This window comes from Mesocricetus auratus, unplaced genomic scaffold (genome assembly GCF_017639785.1).
Source record: "Mesocricetus auratus isolate SY011 unplaced genomic scaffold, BCM_Maur_2.0 Super-Scaffold_100707, whole genome shotgun sequence".
Classification (NCBI taxonomy): Eukaryota; Metazoa; Chordata; class Mammalia; order Rodentia; family Cricetidae; genus Mesocricetus; species Mesocricetus auratus.
Genome location: NW_024429269.1, coordinates 10,962,127 through 10,989,736, shown reverse-complemented (window position 1 = coordinate 10,989,736; position 27,610 = coordinate 10,962,127). Strand labels below are relative to the sequence as shown.

The 27,610-nt window shown below is 47.3% G+C and overlaps 1 protein-coding gene across 1 annotated transcript in view; it reads right to left on the bottom strand.

The window, feature by feature from the left end:
* Positions 1–502: 502 nt before the first annotated feature.
* Cryl1 (crystallin lambda 1) overlaps positions 503–27,610 on the bottom strand; it is a 101,866-nt gene continuing 74,758 nt past the window's right edge. The window contains exons 5-8 of the mRNA XM_040740652.1: positions 26,244–26,438; positions 9,435–9,540; positions 1,405–1,511; positions 503–1,007 (exon numbers count right to left, since the gene is read on the bottom strand). Coding sequence (XP_040596586.1) covers positions 894–1,007; positions 1,405–1,511; positions 9,435–9,540; positions 26,244–26,438 — 522 coding nt within the window. The 3' untranslated portion in view covers positions 503–893. The remainder of the gene's footprint in view (positions 1,008–1,404; positions 1,512–9,434; positions 9,541–26,243; positions 26,439–27,610) is intronic.

Sequence of the window (27,610 nt, the reverse complement as noted above, 5' to 3'; positions counted from 1 at the left end):
CACAAGCTAGAGAAAAATGATCTAGTCAAAGTCACAGCTTCCCACACCACAATTGCCTCCACCCTGAGGAAATGCAGCTCCCTACCTCATGACACTAAGACTCCCACCACCCAAAACTGCAAGGCCAGTGCCTTGCCAGCGCTGTTGAGGAGCCGGGTAATGGTGGCCAGCGATCAGAGTTGCTGCGGAGAGATGCACGCCTTGGTGTCCTCAGAGCGCTCTGGAAGCTTGTGCCAGCAACAGACTTCAGGTTGAAAGAGGTTCTAGAAATGACTGTTAGAGCTGATGTCTTGCCTGGTGAACTCTACACCACTCATTTAGTGCAGTCCACATGCTCCTTAAACATATCTGACCAGAAGACTACAGGGCACAACTAAACTAGCTTGGGAAGGTACTGGCCCAAACTGGGGGACCATTTGCACATTTGTTTATGTGTGTGTGTGTGTGTGTGTGTGTGTGTGTGTATGTGTGTGTGTGTGTGTGTAGAAATTGACTGCCCTCATGGAATCAAGACTTTTATTCAGAATATTATTCATTCAAGATAAAGGTGATTGCTTCATAATGCAGGGTCACAGGGCACTCAGGGGGTGAGAAAATGATTACAAAAATTCTTTTGTAGTAGATTAAGATAACAGGAAACTGCAATTATCACCTGGAAATGCACGATGCCTCAGAGCCCAAGCAGTGCTCTGATAGCCCAATGCAGGCTTAGGCAGGAGAGACCTGAAGACACTTGGTGTCTACAGCTGCTCGCAGTGGAATACCGGGGAGCAAACCTGGTCTTCAGGCCGGCTTCCTGGGCTTCCCGATGCTGCATAGGGATTGGATCAAGAGCTTCTCATCTCGCCAGACAGAGCTTCCCAGAAAGGAGTGATGGTGGCATTACAAGAAATTTACTGGGGCTGCACCTGGTGCTTCAGTTTGGCGAGTTTCATGAGACAGTCGTCCCTCCATTGCCTTCTGGCAGCTAAGTGTTCTGGATCATCAGGAACCTTCATACACATGTCCTGAGAGAAGGAAAGGGGAGGAAAAACAGAGAACACATGCAGAAAAATAATCTGCCATGAGGGTAACTGTCTTTCCTGTTTATGCCAGCTGTGTGTACACCACTTCCAAAGACACAGAAGCACAAACCCCACAGTTAGTTAACACAAGCTCCAGATCTCCAGCATCCCCCAAGACAAGTAAAAATGAGATGCTGGTCACCATCACCTGACCCTTAAGGATCCTGAGGGCCAGGATGAAACTGCACAGTCAGGAAGGAGTAACCATCAGAACCAAGGGTCAAGACTGCAGCTACTGACAAAGCCCCACCCACAGGTGGACAAAGCCCCACCCACAGGTGGCACGGGAGGGAGATGGCCAGTGTGTGCCAGCTTGCATGCCCCTGGGGAGTCCACATACCTGGTTAACTTTCTCCACTGTGGCCCCTGAGAACTCTGGAACAGGTCCAAAAGTCTTGAGGACACGCTTCATTCCATCACTGTACCTGCCACAGTAGCTTACCATACCTGAAATGGCATGAAAACAGGAACCCACACACTAGCATCAACATTCTGTAAGTCTAAACAGATCTACGCAGAAGCTTCTGCCCTGTGGAGAGGGAATCTACACAGAAGAGGCAGGAGATGAGCCACCTGCTGACCTTGGCAAGCAAGACCCTCCCCAGAAGGGGAGCCCCTCAGGCCTGCCATGTGCCCCACACCAGTGCATCTCGGGGTCCTCGGTCAGTGGCGCTCACACTCTGACATGCACAAAGCACCTCTTTCACCTAGGTACTGCTAAGGGTCTGTGCTGAGCTTCAGTGCATTTTTCTCTTCGTTTTCTCTTTCCTTTTGCCTCCCACCCCTTGTCTTTCTTTCTGACACAAGAGCTCATGTAGCCCAGGCTACATAGATGACTTGGAATGTCTGGTCCCATGCCCACTATTCAAGTGCTGGGATTACAGGCATGTGCCACCACTCGTGCTTTCGGTGGAGTTGGGGATGGAATCAAAGGTTCTATGGATGCTAAATAAGTACATCTTCAGGCTCCCCTCCTTCCCCCACCCTCCTTTTCAGAGACAGAGTTTCACTCTGTGGCCCACTGTAGCCTTAAGCTCACGGTAATCCTCTTGCCGCAGCCTCCCAAGTGCTGGCATAGAGGCATGAATCACCATGAATGGCTTCAATTCATTCTCCATGCACCCCGATGTCAAAACTCAAGTCACTCCCTCCTTATCACATGCTTAAGTCTCAAGGTCAGGTTATGCCTTATCTGGTATTTATGAGCGGTGAGACCTGGACCGGGGTTGCATTCACCACTTGCTACACTTCCATAACGAGGGCTGGAGACAGGCCTGCCTGAACCCCTGTGCACAGGCTGTCCCCGCCCAGCCCGCTGGTCAGTTTCCCTACTGCAGGGTTTTGGTGGAGAAATTAGGGAGGAGGAGGAGGAGGAGGAGGAGGAGGAGGAAGAGGAGGCACACAGTCCGTACAAGCAGCGCAGGGCTGTGTGGGCTGACGCCAAGATTAAATAGACATGGAACCCAGGTGAGCTACAGAGTAAGCACAAGCCTGTGTGTATCCTGGGCACCTTTCTGAAGTATAGCCACCTGCCCCGGACACTCAGCTCCCTCCTCTTCCTCTATATGCTGAGCCGAGGGGCTGCAAGAGGAGGCACAGGTTAGAGACAAGTCAGAAGCCAGGCCTGGATCCCAGAGGCCAACATGTCCACATGTCCTGGCTGTGCTGACTCTGGTCCATTTTTTTTCCCTTTTGTGGTACTGGACATGAGTTCTACCACTGGGAGAGCCCCCAGGCCCATATTCAGTCTCCCAGAGTTCGAAACCCTCAGCAGTGGGTCACACAAAAAGAATTGCAGAATTTGCACAGCCCCCAACGCTTGTTCATCTACCCCATGAAGACAAAGGCCAAAGAGTGTGTGTGTGTTCAGACTGAGTCTCATGTAGCTCAGGCTGGCCCCAAAATCACCTTGTAGCCAAGGCTGACTTTGAACAGCCCCTCCTACTTTTACTTCCCAAATACTGGGATGACAGGTGTGCACCTTCCACACCCATCCTGAGAAATCATTTTGAAGGGTAAACTATTAAAGCCGACCAGCATTTCTGTCATTAGCACCTGCAGTTAACCATTGGCTGGTTTTAAAAGAGCGATCGATCTCACTGCATACATGTTAGCTCTCAGCAGGTTAGACCTCTGCAAGCTCCTGTTGGCTTAGGATTGCCAGGGACCAGAAAACCAGGTAAATGTCTTTCCCTTAAGAAATTAAGCATTTTGTCCACTTTTCCTATCTGTTTATTCATTTGCACTAACAATAATAAAATCTACACACAACTGCAATGTACTCATTTGGAGTTAGGAGCAAGAGACACAGGACGGAATATATTTGAAATATGTTAACTGATGACAAGTTAGTCAGCTTCCGTCATTATGACAAAATTCCTAGGCTAATCGAGTGTGGGGACGCGGTGAGCTGCATCAGGACAGTGCTCACCACTCACTTGCACAGCCATCGGCGTGCTGGAGCCAGACCTGCCTTAGCCGCCAGCCCTCTAAGCTGCGCTGCCCCAGCTCAGCCAAGCTGATGGATCTCCCCATTGCTTTGGGCCGGTGGCAAGCAGAACCCCATGGTGTGGAAGACATGATGCAGAAAAACTGCTCACCTCATGATGACCAGGATACACACCGGAAGAGGCCAGCCTCCCAATATCCCATTCCAGGGCACACCCCCAGTGGTCTAACTTGTTTCTAAATGAACCCTGCCCCTTTTAAAACAAATTTATGACACGTATGCTTGCGTGTGTCAAACCGTGTGTAGGTCAGAGAACAGCTGTGGGAGCTGGTTCTCTCCTTCTACTATGTGGGTTCTGAGAGTCAAATTCAGGTCCTCAGGCTTGGTGGCAGAGCCCTTTACCCCTGAACCATCTCAATGGCTCAGGATCCTGCCTCTTAAAGATCCCAAACCACTTCCCGAATAACACCAGGAGCTGGTCACCAAGCATTCCACACAGAGTGTCTGGGAGACTTAAACCCAAAGCATCACAGGAGAAAGTTAGAAACTTAACGTGGCTGCATGTTTAACCAGCTTATAGTGAAAATGGAGCCCTAGCCCCTCTCAAGAGCCAGCTCCATCTCCCCAGACAATGTAAGCAGCAGCCTGGAGGGATTTGATACACCGATCATCCTTTATCTCTGTGTTACTTTATATTCCCTCAACAAATGTTCAACTTCCACTATCCTGAAATCATTCCACTCTCACAGAGACTTTCTAGAACTTTCTCTACTGCCTTCTATAAAATTCCTGAAAATTCAAAGGGACATTTCTTCCTCTTTTTGTAGATTTATTTATATTTTCATTTTATGTGTGTGAATGTTTTGCCTGCCTGTATGTATATATATGCACCATGTGCATCCTTGGTGCATGTGGGTTTGGAAGAGGGTATTAGGAATGGCTCTTCCACAGCCCTTGGAAAGTTTGGCTCTGCAGAAGTTAAACTTCATGTTTTTAAAAGATGTATTTGTTCTTATTTCATGTATGTAGGTGTTTTTTGCTGCATGTGTGTCTGTGCTGTGGTTGTGAGACTCCATGTGGGTACAGGGAGTGACGCTCCAATCCTCTGGAATAGCAGCCAGGGCTCTTAACTGCTGCTCTCAACTCCCTGGCCATGAACTTAATTTCTTAGGAGATGCTTGTATGGACAGTGAAAACACAGAGAGGAGCTGATTCCCAAAAAAAATAGAGTTAGCTTATCTTGCTGACTCCCAGTTCTCTCTCTGTGAGCCCCTCAGAATAAAGCAGGGGGCTCCCTGAACCCTAACTAACATTCCACCAACAGGAAACCCTGCCTGTCGAATACATGGGGTGAGACACGCCATCTTTGGCTGGCCACCCATACCTGATGGACACCCACCCACCCCCAACACTGGGTGTCAGTTTTCTTGAAGAACCTTATTGTAACCAAAACCTAAGGTCTAGTTTTGACCCAGTTCATGAACCCACACCTACATGGATTCATCTGACTTATCAGAGTTTCACAGACTTTATGAAAACAGGTCAGAAGTGCCCAAAAACGGAATGACAATATTGGATGTCCTCTAAGGACAGAGCTGTCCAGGCAGCTGGGTCCACTCCAGCACCAGGCCTTGTCTTTAGCTCAGCTGCTCCCACGAGTCACGATGGCTCAACATAGACAGACAAGACCTCCAGCAGGCTTCCTGCTCAAAATCCAGGTGAGTATCTACAACACAAGAAGCTGGTAACCAACCAATTCACCCAGAGGGATCTGGGGTTTCCAGGCTCTGAGATGTTGTCCCTCCACAGAGACAGCAAAACACAAAGTCCAAAGAGCTGCCAGGGACAGGGCAGGACCCACGTTCTCAGCTGAGAACCCAGGCCTGCTTCTAGGGCTTCCTCTGCCCTGCAGTCAAAAGGCAGCCTCATCTGTGTTCACTCGGTATGTCTCCCCAGGCCTGGGTGAATCTTTGGGGGAGAATTAAGAAAACTAAACACAAACAAAAACCCTGGAAGAGAAATAAATTAAACACAACAGGCTAAATAAAGATAACATTTAAACGGTGGATATGTAGCTCAGTCTAGCATGGCACTGGGCTCTGGGTTTCATGCGCCAACACCCAAAGATAAATTAAGCAAAAGATCATTTATTAAGCAAGCAAGTAAGTGGAGTTTTTTGCTGTTGTTTTGTTTGTTTGCTTGGTTTTTGCAGGAGTAGGTTTTTTAAGGAGAAAATGGGGAGTCTGTACTTGGGTGAGCTAGTAAATCCTGATTGGACATGCTAGCTAAATAATGAATTTTGATCACTGGACCTTGGTATTTTGTCTCAGGAATAAGTCAGTGGCCAAATTAAGGGAATGGACCTTGGGGGCTAGCTTTAGGTATGTAATCTAGTGGTTTTTAGGGAGGAGGAGGAGGAGGAAGCCAGGTGGTGGTGGCGCTCGCCTTTAATCCCAGCACTCGGGAGGCAGAGGCAGGTGGATCTCTGTGAGTTCGAGCCCAGCCTGGACTACAGAGCCAGTTCCAGAACAGCCTCCAAAGCAATACAGAAAAACCCTGTCATGAAAAACAAAGGGGGAGGAGGAGCAAGGTAAAAGGCAAAACCTATGGGCACCATGTTTATCATACTTGGGTTTGCCATGCTCAGGCCCGTGTTTGCCTCTCTTGGGCCTGCCAAATCCCTTCTTTACCTTCCATGGGTTTCCTTGTACCTGAGTGTGGTCTCTGTGTTGCACCCCACCGCCAGCAAGTGGTCGTTCTCCCCACTGAACAGATGGGAAAACCAAGGTGCCCTTAACCACAAGGCTGATCTCAGCTTATACAGCTAACAGATGGGAAAGCTAGGGTGGGGATCTAGCTGTCCTACTGGCCAAAACCTCTATTCTGAGAGCACATGCTTCACAAAGGCTGCTCTTAAAAAGTTGACAAGAAGCTAGGCGTTGGTGATGCACGCATTTAATCCCAGCACTTGGGAGGCAGAGGCAGGTGGATCTCTGTGAGTTCGAGGCTAGCCTGGTCTACATAGTGAATTCCAGGACAGCCTCCAAAACAATATAGAGAAACCCTGTCTCAAAAAACCAAAAAAAAAAAAAAAAAAAGGAAAAAAAAGTCGACAAGAGGCAAACTTCTACCCTACTGTTTCCCTAATTAGAATCTCTTTTTAAAAAATTTTTCCCTTCCCCTAAACAGCTTCTCGAAGCACCTCTGCCACAGGCCTTCCCAAGTCTCTGAGTTTCTCAGCAAACTGTAACTTTTCTTCTTTTCTTTTTTCTTTCAGATACTAGCCAAAGCCTGTCAACACTTTCCCTGGAACTCTGGGAATTCTCTGAGTGTTCATCCACCTCCTCCATGCTTCCAGCCTCCACTGCAGAGGCTGCCTGCTTTCCCAGAGCAAACTCAAAAGGCAAGGCCCTCCTCCTCCTCCCCCTCCTCTTCCTCCTCCTCATGCCCTCATCACCATGGAGGCTGACATTTACAGCTCCTCTGCCTGGTGTTCTCTCTCCAACTCGAATCAAATTATCCCCAATCTTTAAAAGTAAATCAAGAAACCTAAAGTATCTGCACTCAATTTAGGTCGGGGCGGGGGGGGGGATGGGTAGCTTATAAGACCAAAAACTCCTGTAAGTTCAAGATTTATGAAAACCACTTCAGCAAAACCAGGAAACGTCCTCCTGACTCCAACCCTGATATATTCTGGGTGACACCAGAAGAATAAGGGCCGTTGACTCCCAGCCAGATCTTATAACTGTCTAGCTCTGGGCTTTGGAATGCTCAGAAGTTGAAAACTACATCCGACCCCTATTATCATGTTAAACCAATTAAGCTTTCTTATCGTATCGGTTTTGTTTGAAAAATTGTTGTGGCCTCCTTCCTGTCTGCCACCCCCCCTGATCTTGAGTGTCTGGTGTCACTGGCTTCTGTTTCTATTTGTTTGAGATTCAAGGCTGTTCTCAGATCCCTCCTATCGGTTTCGCACAATACCTGAACTGTCTTAGTTCTCTCAAGAAAGGAGAAATGTGGTGGTTATCAGACAGTGTCCATGCCCATTTCAAATGCTTGCCTATGCCTCACTCACAAGAGCTGGCTGAAAAGGCACCTGAAATGATCTAAGGCCATTCCGATGATGCTTCAAAACTCTTATTTCACTTGTATAAAGGCGTCTTCTTGGTATTTTCTTCTCAGGTTCAAAGTTACCTCCCACACAAAACATGGGAGAGTCCTCTCTTCCTTCAGCTGCTCTTAGCAAGGCTTGCCTTTCAAGGAAGACTCAGTCATTACACTATTATCGCAAGGCTTGTGTAGTGGGTCCCCTCCTCAAATCATATATTCATTTGCATTATGTAATGCTGGGTCTGGGAGAACTGCCTTGAATGTTGTTCGGGAAGTACAGCTCATTAACTAAAATATCATAGGATCAAAGGACAAAAGTCAGATCTGAAAGGCTCCAACCCACCACAGGACAGGAATTTCCTCTCAACATCTGCCCATGGCCCTGTAGTTCACCCAGGGTGTGAGCCCTCTCTCCCCGGGTCACTAGCAACAGTTACTAGAAAGTTCTCTCTGTCACATCAGTCACATACTACACAAACCAGTCTGCCTGCCATTTCCAGTCTTCTGTTCTGGTTCTGCCCACTCAAAAAACTAGGTATGGTGATGCACTCTTGCAATCCCAACACTGAGGAAGCTGAGGCAGGGGGATTACTTGATGTTTGAGACCAGCTTGGGCTACATACTAAGTATCAGGAAAGCTGGAATTGGAATGGAACCCTGTCTTCTCCCTCCTCCCCAGGAAATCTCTTTCCTCAATATCTCTTGTGAAATATAGCCTTGACCTACAGGTAACATCCTTTTCTCTATGTCTCCTTTACCACTTAATGAGGATTCCATTAAAGTAACATACAGAAATTCTATAAGTTTAGAGCAACAGAGCAGTAAGAAAAGAATAAATATTACTTGAGGTTCAGCAAAGGAGTGCTTGTCTAGCATGTAGAAGGCTCTATATTTGATCCCCAGCAACACAAAAGAAAACAAGGAAAAGCAAAAGCCATAAGCACCATTTCCTACTGTGCCTGATAAGGCTAACTAACGCCTATGATCCCAGCATGCAGCGTGAGAGTCAAGCATCTGTGGCTAGCCAGGGCTATGGAGTGAGACTTCACCCAGGAGAAAAAAGAAAGTTACTATTAATTTTAATACCAAAAGATAGCTAACGTGCAGGTAGCATCTTTTCAGATTTTGGTACATCACTGCATTGGTGTGTTTTAATTTGGTACATCACTGCACTGGTGTGTTTTAATTTGGTATTGGTTTCACCAGTTGGTCGTCTTTGGGTCCTTTGAAATCTCCTTCACTCTTGTCCTTTCCAGTTACCTTTCTTTGGAACTACCAGGTTTCCCGAGCCTCTGAAGCCGGCTTCCAGACAGTTGTCCGGCTTGTCCCACCTTGCCAGGCCTCTCGTGTAAAGCACCCGCCTTGTGACTGCTGGGAGGCCATCCCAGCACTCTGCAGAAACACACCCACAGGCACTCGAGTGTGGGCAGAAGATAACTCCAGAAGCATCCCTGGGGACTGCTGGCACTACCGTCTCTTGTCTTCGCTCTCCCTCTTGCTTCTGTAACTCATTTCAACCCTCACAGAAGCTACAATCTCTCTTCCACCAAGGTCCTCATCACAACTCTTCCCTTTTGTCCTTTTTGGACCCCTCGTGGTCCAGAGCCCTGAGCTTCGCAGAGCCCATGTGGACTTCATGTCATTCCACAGTGCTCTGTGCCTCAGCCCTTTCTGAGTTACTAGGGTTGATCAGAGTCCTTCTAGATACTACCATTACCACACTGCTGAAAAAGAAATGGCGCAGGCCAGCAGATAAGAAAGCTCAGAGAAATACTCCACACTGCAGAGCCCCATCTCTGTCCCAGGCATACCTTCAGCATTGAGGTGCATAGTCTCCAAGGGTCCAATGAATGCATACCGCATGCCCAGCCCATCTGACATGACCAGGTCCAGGTCGTTAGGAGACACTATTCCTTCCTACATGGGGAGAAGGTGGTAACATACAGTTGAATTCCTTGGAAAGGAATTTTGTTAACATTGCTTGTCCTAAGTTCTTGTAGGCAGTATCTCCTCCCACCCACACACAAAAAAACCACTTGCCAATGCACTGTAATAGTTTAATGGAATTTTGTACAACCAAGCTCTCCTGTATGTGTGGGTCCTGAAAAGCACAAATACTGAGACCTGCAATCAATCTGTACCCTTTGCCTCTTCACCAACACCACATGTCACTTGCAGCTTTGGAGACAGCGAAGACAAAGCAGACCCAGGGGCTTTTTCTGGATATTTTTGATCACAAGGTGGGAATGCATTCAAACACCCCCCAAAGAGTGGGGAGTGCATGCAGGCTTCACCTGCCTGCAAGTCCGGCCTTGTTTAATGAGTTTGTGGGAAAGGCCATTCTTTGATAAAACATGACTTAGGATGGGTTTGTTTGCTGAGGTGGGGCCCTAGAAGTTTCTGCAAATCTGAATTGCCAAACAAGAGGAAAGTTGTTATGTGCCATACTTAGAAAGCCAGCCAATCTGTGTGCATGGCTTCGGGTATGAGGCTTCAACACTGCAGGTTCACTCCCTGCTGAGGACCTCTGTACCCTGAACATCTCAAATCTCTGGAGGGCAGATAGGAGGGAAGAGAAACATTTCCCCCAAACTCCTGCTGGCTAGGCTGGCAGCATGCCTGAGGAACCTGATACTCAGGGACTCTTTCCTGAGCAGTATTTTTTTTTTCAGAGAGGACCCTACAGGCTTGATATTTGTAAGGCCACTAATAGTGCTGCCTCTCCTATAAGCAGTCCTGGGAGGCCCCATCAGTCCTCAGCCGGAAGACACAGTTCCCATACAGAGATACATCCATACACTGTCACCCTGTACACCTTGCTCCCAGTGACAAGCTCAGGCAAGCAATCCACCAGCCATGTCACCTCAGTCTGGGTTTTAGATCTTTCCCTGAAATGGCTATCTGACATCTTTCTGAAGAGGACAAGCCTTGTCAGCCGGAAGGAAGAATCCGAGAGGTCATCATGGTCCCCACTGGGAGAACCACTTTGTCCTCCAGATGCCCCTGGGATTTGGGCATCAGAGGCTGAAGAACCCCCTGCTGGCCTGGTCAGTGGGCACTTTCCACTTCCCAGACTCCAAAGGTAGGAAGAGGTAGAGCAGTTGGGAAGCGGATTTGCAATACCCCACCACCTCTGCTACTGTATCCCAATGAACCCCACCACCTCTGCTACTGTATCCCAATGAACCCCACCACCTCTGCTACTGTGTCCCAGTGAAAGGAAGGGACACAGGGAGTCTGGGATCCCCAGCTCTATTGAGGGAAAGGATAAAGATGCAGAATCAAGACGAAGACGGAGCCCACCACCCTGGAACGGCAAGGATAAGTCATGTCTGACTAAGCAACTCAACTTCAAAGAACCAGTGTCCATTGAGCTGTTGCACATATACATGAGTATAGAAAGACTGTGTGTGCTCAAGATGCACACACAGTATGGAAAAATGTGATAAAGCAAGGATCTGGAGTCAGCTCTACCTTCCTAAAGACAGACACCAACTTTCTGTAATGACCATGTCATGGCTTTTGACAGGCCCTCTGTTTATGACCCTTAGCAACATAGCTTGCTTTTTGCATACTTCTAATCAAGCAGATACATAGTATGTATTCTCATGTGACTTGATTCTGTTTCTCAACATCACATTTTTTGTTTTTGTTGGGTTTTTTTTTTTTGGTTTTGGTTTTTTTTTATGTGTTTGATTTTTGAGACAGTGTTTCTCTGTGTAGCTTTGGAGCCTGTCCTGGAACTAGCTCTTGTAGACCAGGCTGGTCTCAAACTCACAGAAGTCCGCCTGCCTCTGTCTCCCAAGTGCTGGGATTAAAGGCATGTGCCACCACCACCCGGCCAATATCATGTTTTTTAAGATATACACAGGGATGGGGGTGAGGTTCACCTTCCTAACACGTGCAAGTCCTGGGTTTTATCCCCACCACCACAAAAATGAAAGTAAACATGTACCTGTTCTACATGTGTCTGTAGTTTGCCCATCCTTGCTGATTCTCATGTACAAAGTGGGCATCTCTGTACAAAGTGACAGAGAATATTCTGGAACACAGCCCCCGCCTATGTCTAAGCACAACTGCTGGGACCATGCTCCATCTTCTGCTTTATCAGGCAGTGCTCTGTTGCTCCCCAGCACCACACCCATGCTCATTGCCTCAGGCACCAGCACAGCGTACAGGAGCTTCCACGACTCATCGCCTTCCAAGGACAGGGTGCTACAACGAATGCAAACCTCTGCTGATCTGGGAGGGCACTGTGGAGTCGCACTGTGTCTCTTGTTACCGCTAACCACCCTGCCAAGTGTTTATTTGGACTGCACAGAAGAGCAGTTCACCAAAATGCTGACAAGTGTTGCTTCCTTCCACTCTTCAAAATAAAGCTGTGAGGTGGCAGGGCATCCACAAAGGCATGAATCCACAGAAAGTCCATGGTAATGTCCAGAACCATCTAGAAGATCATCCAGTGTGAAACTGTCCTTCCCAGCTGCTTCTGCCTGCCTTGCAAACTCTTGCTCTCCTAGCCTGCCTGAATCGGGGTGGAGGGTGGGAGGTAGGGGGCTGGTTCCTGAACTCTTTGGAGCCTCCAATGTAGTGAGATTTGCGTTTCCCGGATGGCTAAGGATGTTGAGCACTTTCTCAAGTGCCTCTCAGCCATTTTAGACTCCTCTATTGAGAATTCTCTATTTAGTTTGTAGCCCACTTTTTAATTGGATCCTTTGGTGTTTTGGAGACTTGCTTCTTGAGTTCTTTGTAAATTTTGGAGATCAGCCCTCTGTCAGATGTGGGGTTTGTGAATATTTTTTCCCACTCTGGGGGTTGCCTTTTTGTCTTGCTGACTGTGTCCTTTGCCTTACAGAAGCTTCTCAGTTTCAGGAGGTCCCATTTATTAATTGTTGACCTCACTGTTTGTGCTACTGGTGTTATGTTCAGGAAGCTGTCTCCTGTACCAATTCGTTCAAGGGTACCACCCACTTTCTCTTCTAAGAGGTTCAGTGTGGCTGGATTTATGTTGAGGTCTTTGATCCATTTGGACTTAAGTTTTGTGCATGGCAATAGACATGGATCTATCTGCATTCTTCTACATGCCAGCATCCAGTTATGCCAGTGGGTGGCCTGAAGACCCTCCTTCAACCTAGAGTTGCAGCTCAGCATTCCAAAATGCCTAAAGTTTTCACTTTCACCTCAAACTATGACTGATACAAATACTGAAACCACCATACGCTTGCAATGCTATCTGACTCATCTACAATTGGATTTAGTATTTTTAGAGCTGACTTTAAAGAATTTCAAAACACTTAAACAACGAGTTACCCAAATTAGGGTTTTCAGGTTTTTTTTTTTTCGTTTTTCTTTGTTTGTTTGTTTTCACCTTTTTGCTGGAAATGGAAGGAACCTGGGTCTCACATGTGCCTGGCAACTACCCTACCAATACCCAGCAGCTTGCTTTTCTTTCTGGTGTCGTCTGGAGGAAAGAAATCTACTTTCCTCATTCCTTTCCCCATAGGACAGACATAAAAGGAAGAATGTTGTATTATCTTCACTTCTGCATTTCTTTCTGCCCTGTGTGGAATTTTCAAGGGGAATCCTCACACTTGTGTTTTTACCTAGAAGTTAATCTAGAGGAAGAAAATGGCCGTGGGTATTTCCTGAGCCTTCCGGACTGAGATTTCACACGGCCGAGGCAGCCGTGCGCACTTCTCCCTGACTGAGATTTCACACGGCCAAGGCAGCCGTGCGCACTTCTCCCGGACGCTGCCCTGCATGCCGAGCTACAGGCTTCGCCCTCGGGGCACACTGGTCCTCAGGTTTGCTCCTGAGCTCATTTCCACCCCAACTATATAATAACATGAATGGCAGTATGTATAACAGATATCCGTGGGGGCGGGAGGGGTAGAAACAAATGCTGACTCCTGGAACCTAGATGGAGCCCAGCACGCTGGCTGGGACATGGAACCCGACGCAGCCCAGCACGCTCGCTGGCTGGGACATGGAACCCGATGCCAACCCCGTTTAATCCTTATCAGATAGCTATCGGCACTTCCTCCATCTTGCAGCAAAATTCTCAAGACATGTGTACAAAGGACAGTCCCAGGGGGTTAGAAGAGTCCTAAAAACTCCCACAGAGCAGTGAACACTACTATCACTGTTTGTTCAAAACCTGGCTTTTGTGCCACATTCTGAAACCTCGAGGTGAGGAGGGCCCAGACACCGTGGTAAGGAATCCCCTTTCACTGGAAAACTTCTGCTCTGGCCTTTCCTTAAGATCTGGGACTGACCACAATTTACACTGATGCATCGGGGACCCGGAGGGACAAGATAGTCATCAGAGAAGCAAGAAAACACAAGGCACGAATGAAGAGTTCAGTTACTCTGACACATTTTAAGCATAACTAAAGTTTTGGAGGTGTACCAGACAGGATTCTATTAGTGGAAACACACAGAACACACATTCTCTCTCTCTCTCTCTCTCTCTCTCTCTCTCTCTCTCTCTCTCTCTCTCTCTCTCTCTCTCTCTCTCTCTGTGTATGTGTTTCCCTCCCTCCCTCTCTCCCTCCCTCCCTCTCCTTCCATCCCTCTCCTCTCTGTCTATGGAAAACTTACTAAAGAATATCCCCATCTCTCCTTACCCAAGTTCACAGATGCTCAAGTCTCTCAGATAAAATGGAATTGTCTTAAAGCCCATATACATCTTCTCATAGACTTTACCTCATTGCTTGGTGACTTGAAATACCTAACACAGCATAAACGCTATGCAATAATATCATCTGACAAGATGGCTCAGTGGGTAAAGGTGCTTGTGGCCAAACCTGATAACCTGAGTTCAATCCTTGGTTCTCACAGGATAGACGGAGAGAATCCTACAAGATGTCATCTGACCTCCATATGTATACATGAATACATACTGGCCCCCCTCCACACACTTAATAAACAAATAAATTTAAAATTTGTCATGACATCTCATTTAGAAAACAAAGAAACTCTATATATGTTCAGTTTTTAAAAATATTTTCAGTCTGTAGTTTCTTGAATTCTTGAGTGGAGAATCCACAGATTTAATACAAGGAATTGGCTTATGTGACTGTGGGCTGGTGAGTCATGGGGAGGCCTCAGTTCAGCTTTTTAGACTTCTTAACCCATTAGATGCAATCCATCCAGATTATAGAGAATAGCCCCATGCAGATCAGGTCGGCTGAGGCACCATGTCCCTCCAGGACATTGCCCACCCTGGTTATCTGTGGGAGAGCATCACCAATACAAGGGGTGCACACTGCGCTGACTGACCTGCTTCTCTGACAGAGGGAGAGAAGACAGGTGAGGGGCTGGCATAGTACACAGTATTTGACGACTAAATCCCATGACCGCCACCACTTCAGGTCGGCAACTGCACACGCTGAGCTCCCTTCTCCGTGACCATGCGCCCCTCTCTTCCTGTCTGTGGTTGGCTGCCCTCCTTTTTCTCTTCGTTTTCCCCATTTTAATCCCGGCCACTCCCCTTGTCTAATTTTTTTAAAACAATCCCAGCCTTGTTTGTTTTGATTTCCCCACACTTGGTACTGAGTTGTCAAGTATCTCTATGAGCACATAGTCCTTACTTGGCCACCATGGTCACCTCCAGGGACCACGCCTTGCTCCCAGGCATGCAGATAAGGTTCTACCTGACTTCCTTCCCTCCCCCAACCTTCAACCAAAACTGCTGGGGTGTAAGCCCAGTGCCTTCATTGAGAAACAACAGAAAAGGGAAGGGTGAGGAGTAGAAGAGGTTGTATCAAGAGTACATTCCAGTCTGGGTATCTTGGCCACTGGGAAAAGGTTACAGATCAAGGGGCCACTTCATTCCCTTTATATATGGAACAACCCTGAGTTTCAGTTGTTTCTCTGTCTCTCGAGGTGCTCCCAGGTAGGTTAGATAAAACAACCAGCAGGTACAGATTTAATTGCTGCAAAAGCCAGGTTCAGGGCTGTTCCACTTGGAGACACTCATTCCTGAAGCCCTTGGAGATGATCCAGAAACAGAGAGTTTCATTTAGATCTGAAGGTTGTAACTCAGAACTGTTTGGGCTCCGAGGGTCTTGTAAACTGAGGACTATAACAATGCAGTTCTCCCATGAAATGAAGTAGGACCACGGGCTAGTTCCCTCGACTGGTATAGTCTTATATATTGCTTTTTATTTTCTTCTCCACACATCACTGCTCTTCTACACGCCACAAACATGATGCAGAGAGGTAGGGATGCTAGAGAGACCTCCGCGGCCAAGAGCACATACTGTCCTTGCAGAGAACCTGAGTTTGGTTCCCAGCATCCACATCAGGGGTTCACAGCAGCCTGTAACTCTGGCTCCAGGGGAAAAAGCAAGAAAGACCTGGCCTAAGCACTCCCACCCACCCACAGCACCTTTCAGGGAGACATGAGGCAAGAGTAAACCTCAATAAGGAGAAAATACAAGATGTCTGAGAGCTGCCTCATGACACACAGTTACTCACAGAGTTGTGAGCAGCGTGGCCCCCTGCCAACACTTACAAGAGTTCTTGGAAGCAGGACACAGACATTCCTGCATGATGACACAGGCAGATTTTGCTAACTGTGGAAAAGCCTACTGAGGCCCACACTTACTGAAGCTCATGCAATAGGACACTGAATCATGCCTAGAAAACACACGTCTTTAAGAGCCATCTGAAAGACACTGAAGAGCTAGAGTCCCTCCCCCAGCCCCCACAGGGAGGGTGAGAAGCAGCAGGTGGCCCTCACTGGTGAGCCTGCTGGGGACAGGTGTCCCATGTGCCCCTCGGGTGGCAGGAGAAGCACATCTCACTCCTGGGGACATTTTGGTCACGTGTAGTAAGTGATGAAATTGTCATTCCCTGGCCTGGACAGCCCACACCCGAGACTACCCAGGAAAAGACCCCCAAGGACGAAGGTACAGGAACAAAGGCATCGCTGAGTGGAGGTCATGACAGAAACAGAAGGTATTCCTGCAATGGGAGAAATACCCAAATATCTAAAAGTCAACCAAATGAAATAATGAAGCTATTAAACAACGAATATCTGAGCAAATCATTCGTATTAGGGACTAGATGGATGAAAGCCCAACTAAGGTAGATAATTTGTTGTTGTGTGTGAAATGCTTTTATATCCTACAACTTTACTGAGCTTTCAGCTTCAGTATCCCGCCTGTGAACTGCAGCTTTATCTGTTCTAACAGGGTTTGGGAGTCTTCAGTGTTTTCTGTATGTAAGATCACACCATTGTCTAAGATGATTTAGTCTCTTTCCAATATAGATGCCTCTTATTTCTTCTTTTGCCTAGGTTATCTGGCAAGGGTCCCTATCATGATACCAAGAGAAGCAGTGACATGGGTGGCTTCTACTTTTGCTTGGTCTTAGAGGAAAAGTTTTTGGCTTTGAATTGATAGGTGAGCCCTGAATTATGATGCTTGCTGTGGGTTTGTTATACATGACCTTGTGTTGAGGTATGCTTTATCCTTTTTTTGTATTTTTTTGAGATAGGGGCTTACTCTGTAGCCCTGGCTAGCCTTGAACTCACTATATAGGCCAGGTTAGTCTCAAACTCACAAAGATCTACTTGCCTCTGCCTTCCCAGTGCTAGGATTAAAGACATACATCATCAATCCGGCCAAGGTATACTGGTTTCTTTACTTAACATATGGAGTTTGCTTGTTTGTTTTCCCTACAGAAGGTTGCTGAATTTTGGCAAATGCTTTTTGGCATCTACTCAGAGGATCACACGGGTTTTGCTCTTTGTTGATGTGATGTATCACCCATACAGCTCTGCATGTGCTGAACCACTCCTGCATTCCTGGGACAAACCCCACTAGACCTTGTAGATGATGCTCTTCTTGTGCCATTTCTAATATTCAGTTTGCTAGTTGTCATGGAGATTTTCAGAGATCCAGACCACGCATCAGCTGCTCTCCTTCTGGGAGCATCTCCTGGTTTCTGCTGAACTGGACACTGTGCTGACTTGGAAGTGGGGTTCTGGTATAGTCCTGGGCTCCCCCAAAAGTCCTCCTGCTCTCAGTACCTCCACGTAGAAGGTAATAGGTCACCCACAGGGACAGAGTTATGCATCAGCTACAATAACATGGCAGCCTGACAGATGTGTGGCTTGCACTGTCACTGGACATCCTCCATGTTTGCCAACTTCACATGGGTGAAAGAGTGAAAAGAGCTAAACCTCAGAAAACTCTGACTCCCTCTGGCTACTTGTTGGCTGTGGTAGACACACTGACTGACTGAGTTTCTAGGCAGCTGGGTGCCCTGGGTCCTGCACCCTGCAGTATCCAGGAGCTCACACTTCCACACTCAGCGGGCAGACAGATACCCCCAATCCTCCTTGCTGCAAGCAGGTATCTGCATAAAGCTGTGATCTGCAGCCCTGCCTGGACTTGGACATACATTCCCAGGCTCCTCGTCCTCCCGGTTCCCACTTCTATCCTCCTGACTGAAAACCTGATCACAATTTGCATCTCTGTTCAGGAAAGGGAAGGGTGGAGTGTGGCTGGTGTTACATGGGTGAGCAACGTGACCAGGAAGCAAGTCCAAGTGATATAGGGTCTGGCCAGGCAGCTTGTGATTAAAGAACAATTCTCGCCTCCTGATAATTCCAGTCTTACATTTGTACAACCTGCTTGTTTTTTGCTTTTGTTTTTGTTTCTTGGGACAGGGTCTCATTTAAACCCAGACTGGCCTCAGACTCTCATGGTTTATGTGGTTCTGGGCATCAAAACTAGCGCCTCATGCATGCTTGCCAAGCGCTCTACCAAAGGAGCTACATCCCCAACACACATAAGTGCTTTAGTGAGAGTGAATTACGACTTTTAAAATACAATTTTTGAGCTGGAAATGGAACTACACACCTGTAATCCCAACACTCACAAGGCAGAGGCAGGTAGTTCTCTGTGAGTTCAAAGCCAGCCTGGTCTACATTAAGAAACTCCATAACAGCAAAGGCTACATTGTGAGACCCCTGTGTCAAAAATCAGTTTTCACATCTCTTTTGGAACAGGCAGAGGTTCTCAGTGTTTTAAACTGGGGCTCAGATTCATACAGTATTGAAATCATTGGAACCTGTATTTAAGAAGAAGTTGGTATCGATGGGAGGCCTGAGTCCCAGGTAAAGAGATAGAGTAAAACACATATAAGCAGGCAGAGAAAACTAAAGAGGAAAACCATTGGGAAGTAAAATATCATTATCCCCATGAAAAGGATACTCCTCAAATGCAAGCTGAACTGCTAATAATATTCTATTAAGGAACAAAGAGCTGCCAGTCAGCTAAGCCGCCCCACCAGCTGCAATGTGCAGAGTTCATCTTTGAATGGATGAGACATAGTCTTAGGAGAATTTTTGACCAAGGCTTCAGGGAAGCCACACCCAAGGCTTTTCCAGCGTTCACATCCATTAGACCCCCCTGACTTGTCACTGATTCTGATTCCACGGGCCGGAAGGGTCTGCAGACTGTATTTCTGATAAGCACTCAGATGAAGCCCACGAAGTCCTGAGGGATGTCACCTATATAGACAGGATACGGAGGCCTCAGCTTAGAGCACTGGTTCTCAACCTGTGGGTCAGGACCCTTGGGGAGTCAAATGACCTTTTTACAAGGGTCACTTAAGACCACTGAAAAACAGATGTTTACATTATGATTCAGTACAGTAGGAAAATTACAGTTATGAAGTAGCAACGAAATAACTTTATGGTTGTGGGTCCCTACTACATGAGGAACTGTATTTAAGGGTCACAGCATCAGCAAGGTTGAGAACCACTAGCCTAGAGCATCGTTGGAGGGAGCAGATCCACATGAGAAAAAAAGAAGGGTAAACTCAGAGGCTATCATCATGTGTGGGACACTGGTCTAAGCTCTTACACAGAGACCCCCACCTGGTCCTCATCACAGCCCAGCAAGCAATAGGTCCATTATCATCTCCACTTCATAGACCCTACAGCAGAGGCCAGTGGGTATAGTGTGTGACCAAGCCACTTAACTTATTGGTCAATTTCCTATTAATGTAAAGTCTAAAATCATGGAATGTTTCTCCTGATATTGAGAACTAACTGACAGATCTGAAAACATCCGATCATGGGAAATGAAAAAGAAAGTTTCCAAATCCCTGAAATCCTACAATGGGGAAGATGACTGTGATGAGCATTCGATTGTCCTGGGTGGGCTAGGCTAACTCCCAATTCCTGCAGCAACTTCAGGTAAGCAATATCCATGCTGCAGCCCTCCATAAGGAGCCTCACAAGCTAATCTGACGACATGATCTTTGAAGCACACTTTGCTAACTGGAATAATCCTCCCAGCACTTGGCACTAGGGTCTGAAAGGAAGCTCAGTGCTGCAGTTCTAGAACCCCCAGGGTGGCTTGATCAGATGCCACAGACCACGCCCCTTGTGAGAGGCTAAGAACTGAATCCAGGATCTCAGGGTGCAGGGCCCATAGACTGTCTCCCCACAACACAGCAGGCCGACCGTAAATTGCCTTGTGTTGGCAGAGGCTGTGTGTACCTAGGCTAACCTTCCATTTTCTGCCTGAAGACTAGACTCACAAGAGGAAAACAACAGCCTCTATCTCTCTGAGGTTTCATGAACTAACCCTGCCTACCACAGGATGACTGAGATGCCACCACCCCGGGACAGACTTTGTCACGAGCTATTGTCCATCTTCTGAGTCCACTCACTTTCCAAAAGGAACAGCTTATGAACTACTATCTGTTTTCCAGGTCACTCATTCGGTCTAGAAATTAATGCCCCTCAAATATGTCCTTAACTCCCTCTCCCTTAGAAAAAAAGGGCACAACTGAACCCTGAGAGTTTGTTGGGCACCCACTATCCTGTGATGTCCTCCTGGCAGGGTGACAAACTTGCATGCCTTGTCAATTATCAGTCTATTCTTAAACCTCTCAAGGGCGAAGGGAATACTTCCTCCTCATCCCCATAGGGCCCTATGAACAGGAATCCTGCTAGGGATTATACTGCTCAGAAGGATAAAACCCACGGTAAGCAATTTCTAAGGCTTACCACCAAAACATGCCAGCAGCCTGAGAACCTGCTGATGGCTTCATGATTCATTCCAGGCTCCCCCACCCACCGAACCCTGATGGAGAAAGAACTGACGGGCAATAAATCAGCTGTTGTCTGACCAAAGGCTTTTCATCACAACACAACTTCCCTCACTGTGCTAATACCTCAGGAACATGAACTTGAAATTACATTCCCAGCCAATAGGATCTCATCACCCAGTGGCCCAGCCCTGGCAGGGAAATGTTAGTGTTTCCAGACTGCAGCCAGACCTGTATACCCAGAATTCACTTGTTCATGAAGGACTTCTGTGCCCCAAGATATGAAGCCAAACTAGAAGAGAGGACAAAGCAGGACTAACATCTATGAGACAATACTACAGACCCCAGTTCCTTGGATACCATTCTTCTTCAGAAGGTATGGGGACAGCAGCAAACAGCAAGTCACAGCGAGGCCATGCAAAGACAGGGTGAGAGCATGCCTCTCACTACTGCACTTTCTCTTTCTTACCTAGAAATGCCCACACATGGTACCCTCCACAAGCACCTGCCACCCATGGTACCCTCCACAAGCATCTGCCACACATGGCACCCTCCACAAGCACCTGACATGCATGGTACCCTCCACAAGCACCTGCCACACATGGTACCCTCCACAAGCACCTGCCACACATTGTACCCTCCACAAGCGCCTGACATGCATGGTACCCTCCACAAGCGCCTGCCACACATGGTACCCTCCACAAGCGCCTGCCACACATGGCACCCTCCACAAGCGCCTGCCACACATGGTACCCTCCACAAGCGCCTGCCACACATGGTACCCTCCACAAGCGCCTGACATGCATGGTACCCTCCACAAGCGCCTGCTGGTGGACATGTCCACAGGGGAGTCTTCTCCCATGCCACTCCTCCTTTGCTTCTCTTAGAGTTGATCTTGGTTGCTTAGCTATAAGAATTCAATTATGCACTCCATAATTAGTGACTGGAATTTAAAACAGGAAAAATAGATACTGATCAATGAAAAAGAAAAAGATTCTGCTGTTTAGACATTAAATGTCCCCCAAAGACCAATGTAGGAAAATCTTAGTCTCTAGGTGGTAGTGCAGTGGTTCTCAACCTTCCTAATGCTGTGACCCTTTAATACGGTTCCTCATGTTGTGGTGACCCCCAACCATAAAACTATTTTCAGTGCTACTTCATAACTGTAGTTTTTTGTTTTGTTTGTTTGTTTGTTTGTTTTACGAGACAGGGTTTCTCTGTATTGTTTTGGAGGCTGTCAGTACATCCTGGCCTCGAACTCACAGAGATCCGCCTGCCTCTGCCTCCCGAGTGCTGGGATTAAAGGCGTGCGCCACCATCGCCCGGCCATAACTGTAGTTCTGCTACTATTATGAATCATAATTTAAATACAGGTATTTTCTGATGGTCTTAGGTGACCTCTGTAAAAGGGTCGTTTGACCCCCAAAGGGGTCACAACACACCGGTTGAGAAAGAACTACAGGCCTAGTGGGAGGCCCTCGGGTCATGGGAAATGTGTTCTAAAGGGGTATAGGACCCTGGTCTTCCCTCCTCCTCTCATGGGAAATGTGTTCTAAAGGGGTATAGGACCCTGGTCTCCCCTCCTCCTCTTTTTTTCCAATCTGGACACCAGGACACAAACAGGTTTCCTGTTCCACAGGCTGAGATGCTGTCTTGCAACAGGCACCAGCCAGTCATGGACTAAGCCCTCCAATGCTGTAAGCCAAAATAAATGTTTGCTCTTTTTAAGATGCTTATCTCAGGTATTTTGTTACACAGTCATGGAAAGTTGAGTAACACAGTCTTCCTTCTCATAATTTACAAATAAATAAAATTGACAAACACCTAACCAAATTCAATGGAAAAAAGTAGATATAAAACATTAATTTCAGAAATAAAACCAGGGACATCACCATAGACCCTGAAGCCATAAGATGGATAAAAGTGATATTACCAATAGCGCTACACTTACAAACCTTGATACCTTGGAATAAATGAACCCATTTCTGAGCAACCATAAACAACCCAAACTCAAACAAGAGGAAAATAGACCAAAAGTCTACAATTAAAGAAACTAGATTTGCCATGTAAAGGTTCCTAAAAAAAGATTTCTCCAGCCTCAAATAAGTCTACTATAGATCGACCAAATATCTAAGGAAACATTTAAGAAATTTAAATTTAAGGTTAAGGAGAATTAATGTGTAATCTCTTTCAGGAAGACCCTTTCACAATTCACTTTACAAAGAACTACCCTGAAATCAAAGTCACATAGTGTACCATGAAAACTACCAGTAAGTATCGCCCAGGTATCCAGAGGTAAAAATAAGCAAATGGAACTCAGTGATGTCTAAAGTAAGTGGTATACCACATGAGAATGTGTATTAGCACAAACATGGAGAACAGAATAGAGTCAAACACCACTGTGCAGTCCACAGGTAAACCCAATGATTTATCAATTAAAAGCAAAACTTTTAACTTAGATATATAAAGATAATTCATGAGCAAGTAACAGTTATTCCAGACAGGTCTGGCTCCATACCAAGAAAGTCAATGTAACTCTCGGAATCCCAGCAAGTAAGTGCCAAGGCAACTTCCCTGAATGTTCGTCCCATATCAAAACTCTGCCACGCTGGTGGCAATAGTCTGGGTTCCATCCAGACCCACTGCCTGCCCTACCCCATCCTAGCCCTTACCACAGGGTTAGGACACAGACACATGGCTGTGATCTGTCCTGGGCTTTCACATGTGTGACAGGGAACATAATTAGCACCAGGCGTCTGGACAAAGGCTCTGAGGCTCTTCTAGAACTATGCTCCACCAAGGACTTGCCTGGAGTAGAAAGAACCTTCCTCACTTTGTGAATCCAGAGAACAAGGAGACAGAGCACCCGTCCCTGGAGAATGGGAGGGAGAGGTGAGGAAGCCAACCCACATACGGAAGCTCATTCTGTTCTCAATCCAGGCTAAGGGCAGGGCGGGCACACTGGCCACAGGGGGAACTAAGCCCAGGCTTTCTGTGCAAACAGAAGCTCTGAGCTGGCCCTTTGGTGCCTGCCTGTAAAGGAGGATTCAGTAGTTCGAGGCTCCACAGGCTGTGTGCTGAGTTTCAAACAGGCCTGGCCTTCTTAAAATGACCTTGTCTCCAAAAGCCAATGAGAGTGGGAATATGGAGGAAGGGAGGAAGGGAATTGAAGAAAAGTGGGGAGGGGAGACGTGGAAGGGGAAGTCTTCCCAAGGGCTGTGACTAGCCGCAATTCTGCTCCTTTTGATAGTAAAGTTACCCTAGAGTTTTGAAGCAAACTTGGAAAACCCCAATCCAGGTCGAAACAAATGTAAACTCAAGTTCAACAGGCTCTGTCTGAAGTTGTGAGGAGTCATTTAACTCCCACCTGGACAGGGACTGATTGGCAGCAGGAGGGCAGGCTCTGGAGAGGGTTTCTCCAACCTTTGCTGATTGCAAGTGCTGAAGAGAAACCAGGCCATAGGCAGCATAGACCTTTCCATGAGAATGGACACAGTAGTCAGGTGTCCTTAAGCAACCCCCAGCAGGTGCAGCATCAGACACACTTCCATGGCAGAGGGGTCCTGCAGCTGGCACAGTTACTGTGGGGAGGGTTTCTCTAGAGCCACCTCGAGATGAACCACAGCTCTGGAAACTACGGGAAGGAAGGGGTCCATGTAGACACACAGAAGCCCATGCCAGCAACTGCTTCAGCAGAGAGCCGGTATCCAGGGCGCCCTGCTCGAGGTCCTGGGAGAAGAGTTAAAGAGGGTTGAGAAGTTGATAAGGTAAAAGGAAGCGCACTCCTGGATCCCGCCCCTGCTCTCTGCATTCCAGCCGCCTCCCTGTGCATGCAGAGCCCTGAGCCCCGCAGACTGGAGACAAGACACACCGACCAGCAGTTTGTCCTAAAAGTCTCCAGATCACCTCTGCACTTGACACAGATTGTCTTCTAGAATCACATGGAAGGTAAGACTTTGGGTTCTTGTCACACTTCCCTAACCTTCCCATGTCTTATCCTGAAGTAAACAAAAAGCAGACAGTACAAGCCAGTGGGAGTTTGCAAGGCAGTGAACTCAGCATCCCGTCCAGTTTGCTTTCCTCCAACAACACAAAACACCAATGCTGCTCAGATATTCCAAAGTACAGTCAGCTCCACTGTGTCGTCAAACAGACAAGTTTTGTCCTACACAGGTCTCTGCGTTCTTTCCAAAGTTGGTTCATAACTTTCAGAGGAAACCAGGCAAGACTTAATCCTAAAGCAATTCTTTACTCTGAATTAAAAAATAAAAATTAAAAATTGGCCGGGTAGTGGTGGCACATGCCTTTAATCCAAGCACTTGCACAGCAGAGGCAGGCAGATCTCTGTGAGTTTGAGACCAGCCTGGTCTACACAGCTAGGTCCTTGACAGCCAGGGTCACACAGAGAAACCCTGTATTGAAAAGCAAAACAAACAAACAACCTACAAACTAAAAACCTAACAGATAAAAAGTTAAAATTGCTGCAACGCCATTTCATACCATGCTGTACTATAGCACTAAATTTTTCTTGAGTCTAGTTTTGCTGTTCTATTTTAAATAGGCCTCAAAGAAGAAATTTCAAATGCAGGATTCATTTAAGACATCCTGACACTGACTGATTTCTAAAGCATTTTTCAAGGGGTGTGAGATCCCAGCATGCACGTAGCAGGTGGAGAGTGGGAGGCAGGATTTAAACACTGAGTCACAGCACGGTGTGCACCTACTGCACAGGTAAGTGGTGTCACATGGTGACTCTAACAGGAGAGTCACATACATCATGCACACCTGTTGAAGTCTGGAGGAAATACTGGAAGGAAATATAACACCCACAAAAAAACAAGGTCCAGCTGGCTTCCTGGTTCCTGTCCTATGCACTCTGCAAGGAGCTGTGGTGCTTCATCTAGTGTGGGTGGTCCAAGGCAAGCACTGTCCTCACCTGAGAACCAGGCAGCCCCTCATATACTTTACTATGACCTGCACGGACGTGGCTGCTGTACGTTTGATCCACAAAGAAGACAAGCCTATTACTAACAAGTTTAGTATTTATCACGGCTTTCCTCGGTTCTTGAAATAAGCTGTGTTCTTTAAGGGGGTACAAGCTTACATTGTACAAAAAGAATACATTCTCATGCTGAAAAGATTTGACACCAGGAGGTAAAAATCTGTCTGTGGGAAAATGCAACATGTCACAAATAGGTAATTTTGTACAGAGGGCAGGGAAGGCTTTCAATTGTGTCTCACTATTAAATAATGACTTAGAGAGAGGGATCTCTCAGACAGGGAACTGCTATGTTGTTTTGTTTCCAAATAGAAGGCCGTGGGTCTCCAGAAGAGAGCAAGGAGCCCTGAGTGTCCTCTAACTTTGACAGACCCAGAAAGTAACTCCTTTCCTGCTCGACCATGGAGGCATGGAGGAAAGAGGGGAAGAAAGGAAAGGAGGGATGGAAGGAAGGGGAATGGAGGAAGGGACACAGGGAGGAAGGAGACGGATGGGACGGAGGCCAGAAGGAACAGGAGAGTAAAAAGGGACACAGGGCACGAACCTCCACCAGTCTCCAGGCCTCGCTGATGATGGCATACTGCAGGCGGTTCAGGACGAAGCCATCGATCTCCTTCAGGAGTCTCACCGGGGACTGTCCAATCCTCCTCATCAAGGCATAGGTTCTGTCCATTGTGGCTGGAGCTGTCTCTGGGTGAGGGACTAGCTCAACCAGCGGGACATAGTATGGTGGATTGACCTTTTGAGAGGGAGAGAAGAATAAGAGGATCAAGGCCATGGCAGACAGTGGGGTGTTAATCTGGTCCACTGCACCTCACCCGTGTCCAGTAGCAAGTGGGGTAGGAGCAACTTTGGAAAGGCCCCTGGCTTCCACACCCAAGATAAGACTTGAGTAAGGGCTACATGGACGGGGAGGGGTTTTGTTTTTGAAAAGAGCACACAAGGTACGCCTTGCCATCCTGCATACATTTGTGGAGAGCCCCAAGCCCTCCTGCCTCCCAGGACAAGGGTTCTACACTAGTAATTGACATAGCTTTACCCGTCCCCACTGTCCAGAGCCACCTTCCCATCCTAGACTCCTCACACTTGACCGTTCTCTGCCTGTGTTAAGAGCATGAGCAGGACGGCCAGCTGTGATGGTTCATGTTTGTAACCCCAAAGCCTGGGAGTTGGCAGCAGAGGGCAGGTGACACTAGCTTTGTCTGTGTAGTGAGTTCTAAACCAGCCTGGACTACAGATGAACTGCACTTCAGTGCATAATGGAGAAACTAGGGTCTGGGGTCTTTGCAGCACTGTGGGTGTCACAGATGGTGAAAACAAGCCTGCATCTCTTGATATGGAGATATTTTGTTCTGCTGATACATTGTAGGGTGTGCAGTGGCAGGGACTGGAGAGAGAACTGATATTTAAGGGGTAAGCCTCCTTCAAGAAGGGAAGGTGTTCAAGATGGATAGTCAGTAAAAACAGAAAGGTATTCTCAAATTTAATGCCTCTGAGCCACCCCCTTAGGATGGTTAAAGTCATCAATTTTATGGTAGTGCTCTGATCTCCCCACCTCCAGCTCCAAATTCTGGCATGATCCCCTGTGGCCAGTTTAGAAGCTGTACAGCTGAGGTATGGTGGTGCATGCCTTTAATCCCAGCACCTAGCACTCATGAGTAGCTAGGCTTCTGTGATTTTGAGGCCAGCCTTGTCTACACAGAGTCCCAGGCCAGCTAGCGCTACATAGTAAGACCCTGTCTCAAAAAAAAAAGTGGTACAGCTATCAAGCATTGGACCTCTCAGACCTCCCGAGATGGAACCTGATCGCCCTCCTGTCCCTCCAGGAGGCTCCAGGTAGGATGGTATCACTCCACCCACAGCACTTGGCCTCTGGCAATGAAATCAATCCCTGTTTGGAGTCAGAGACGA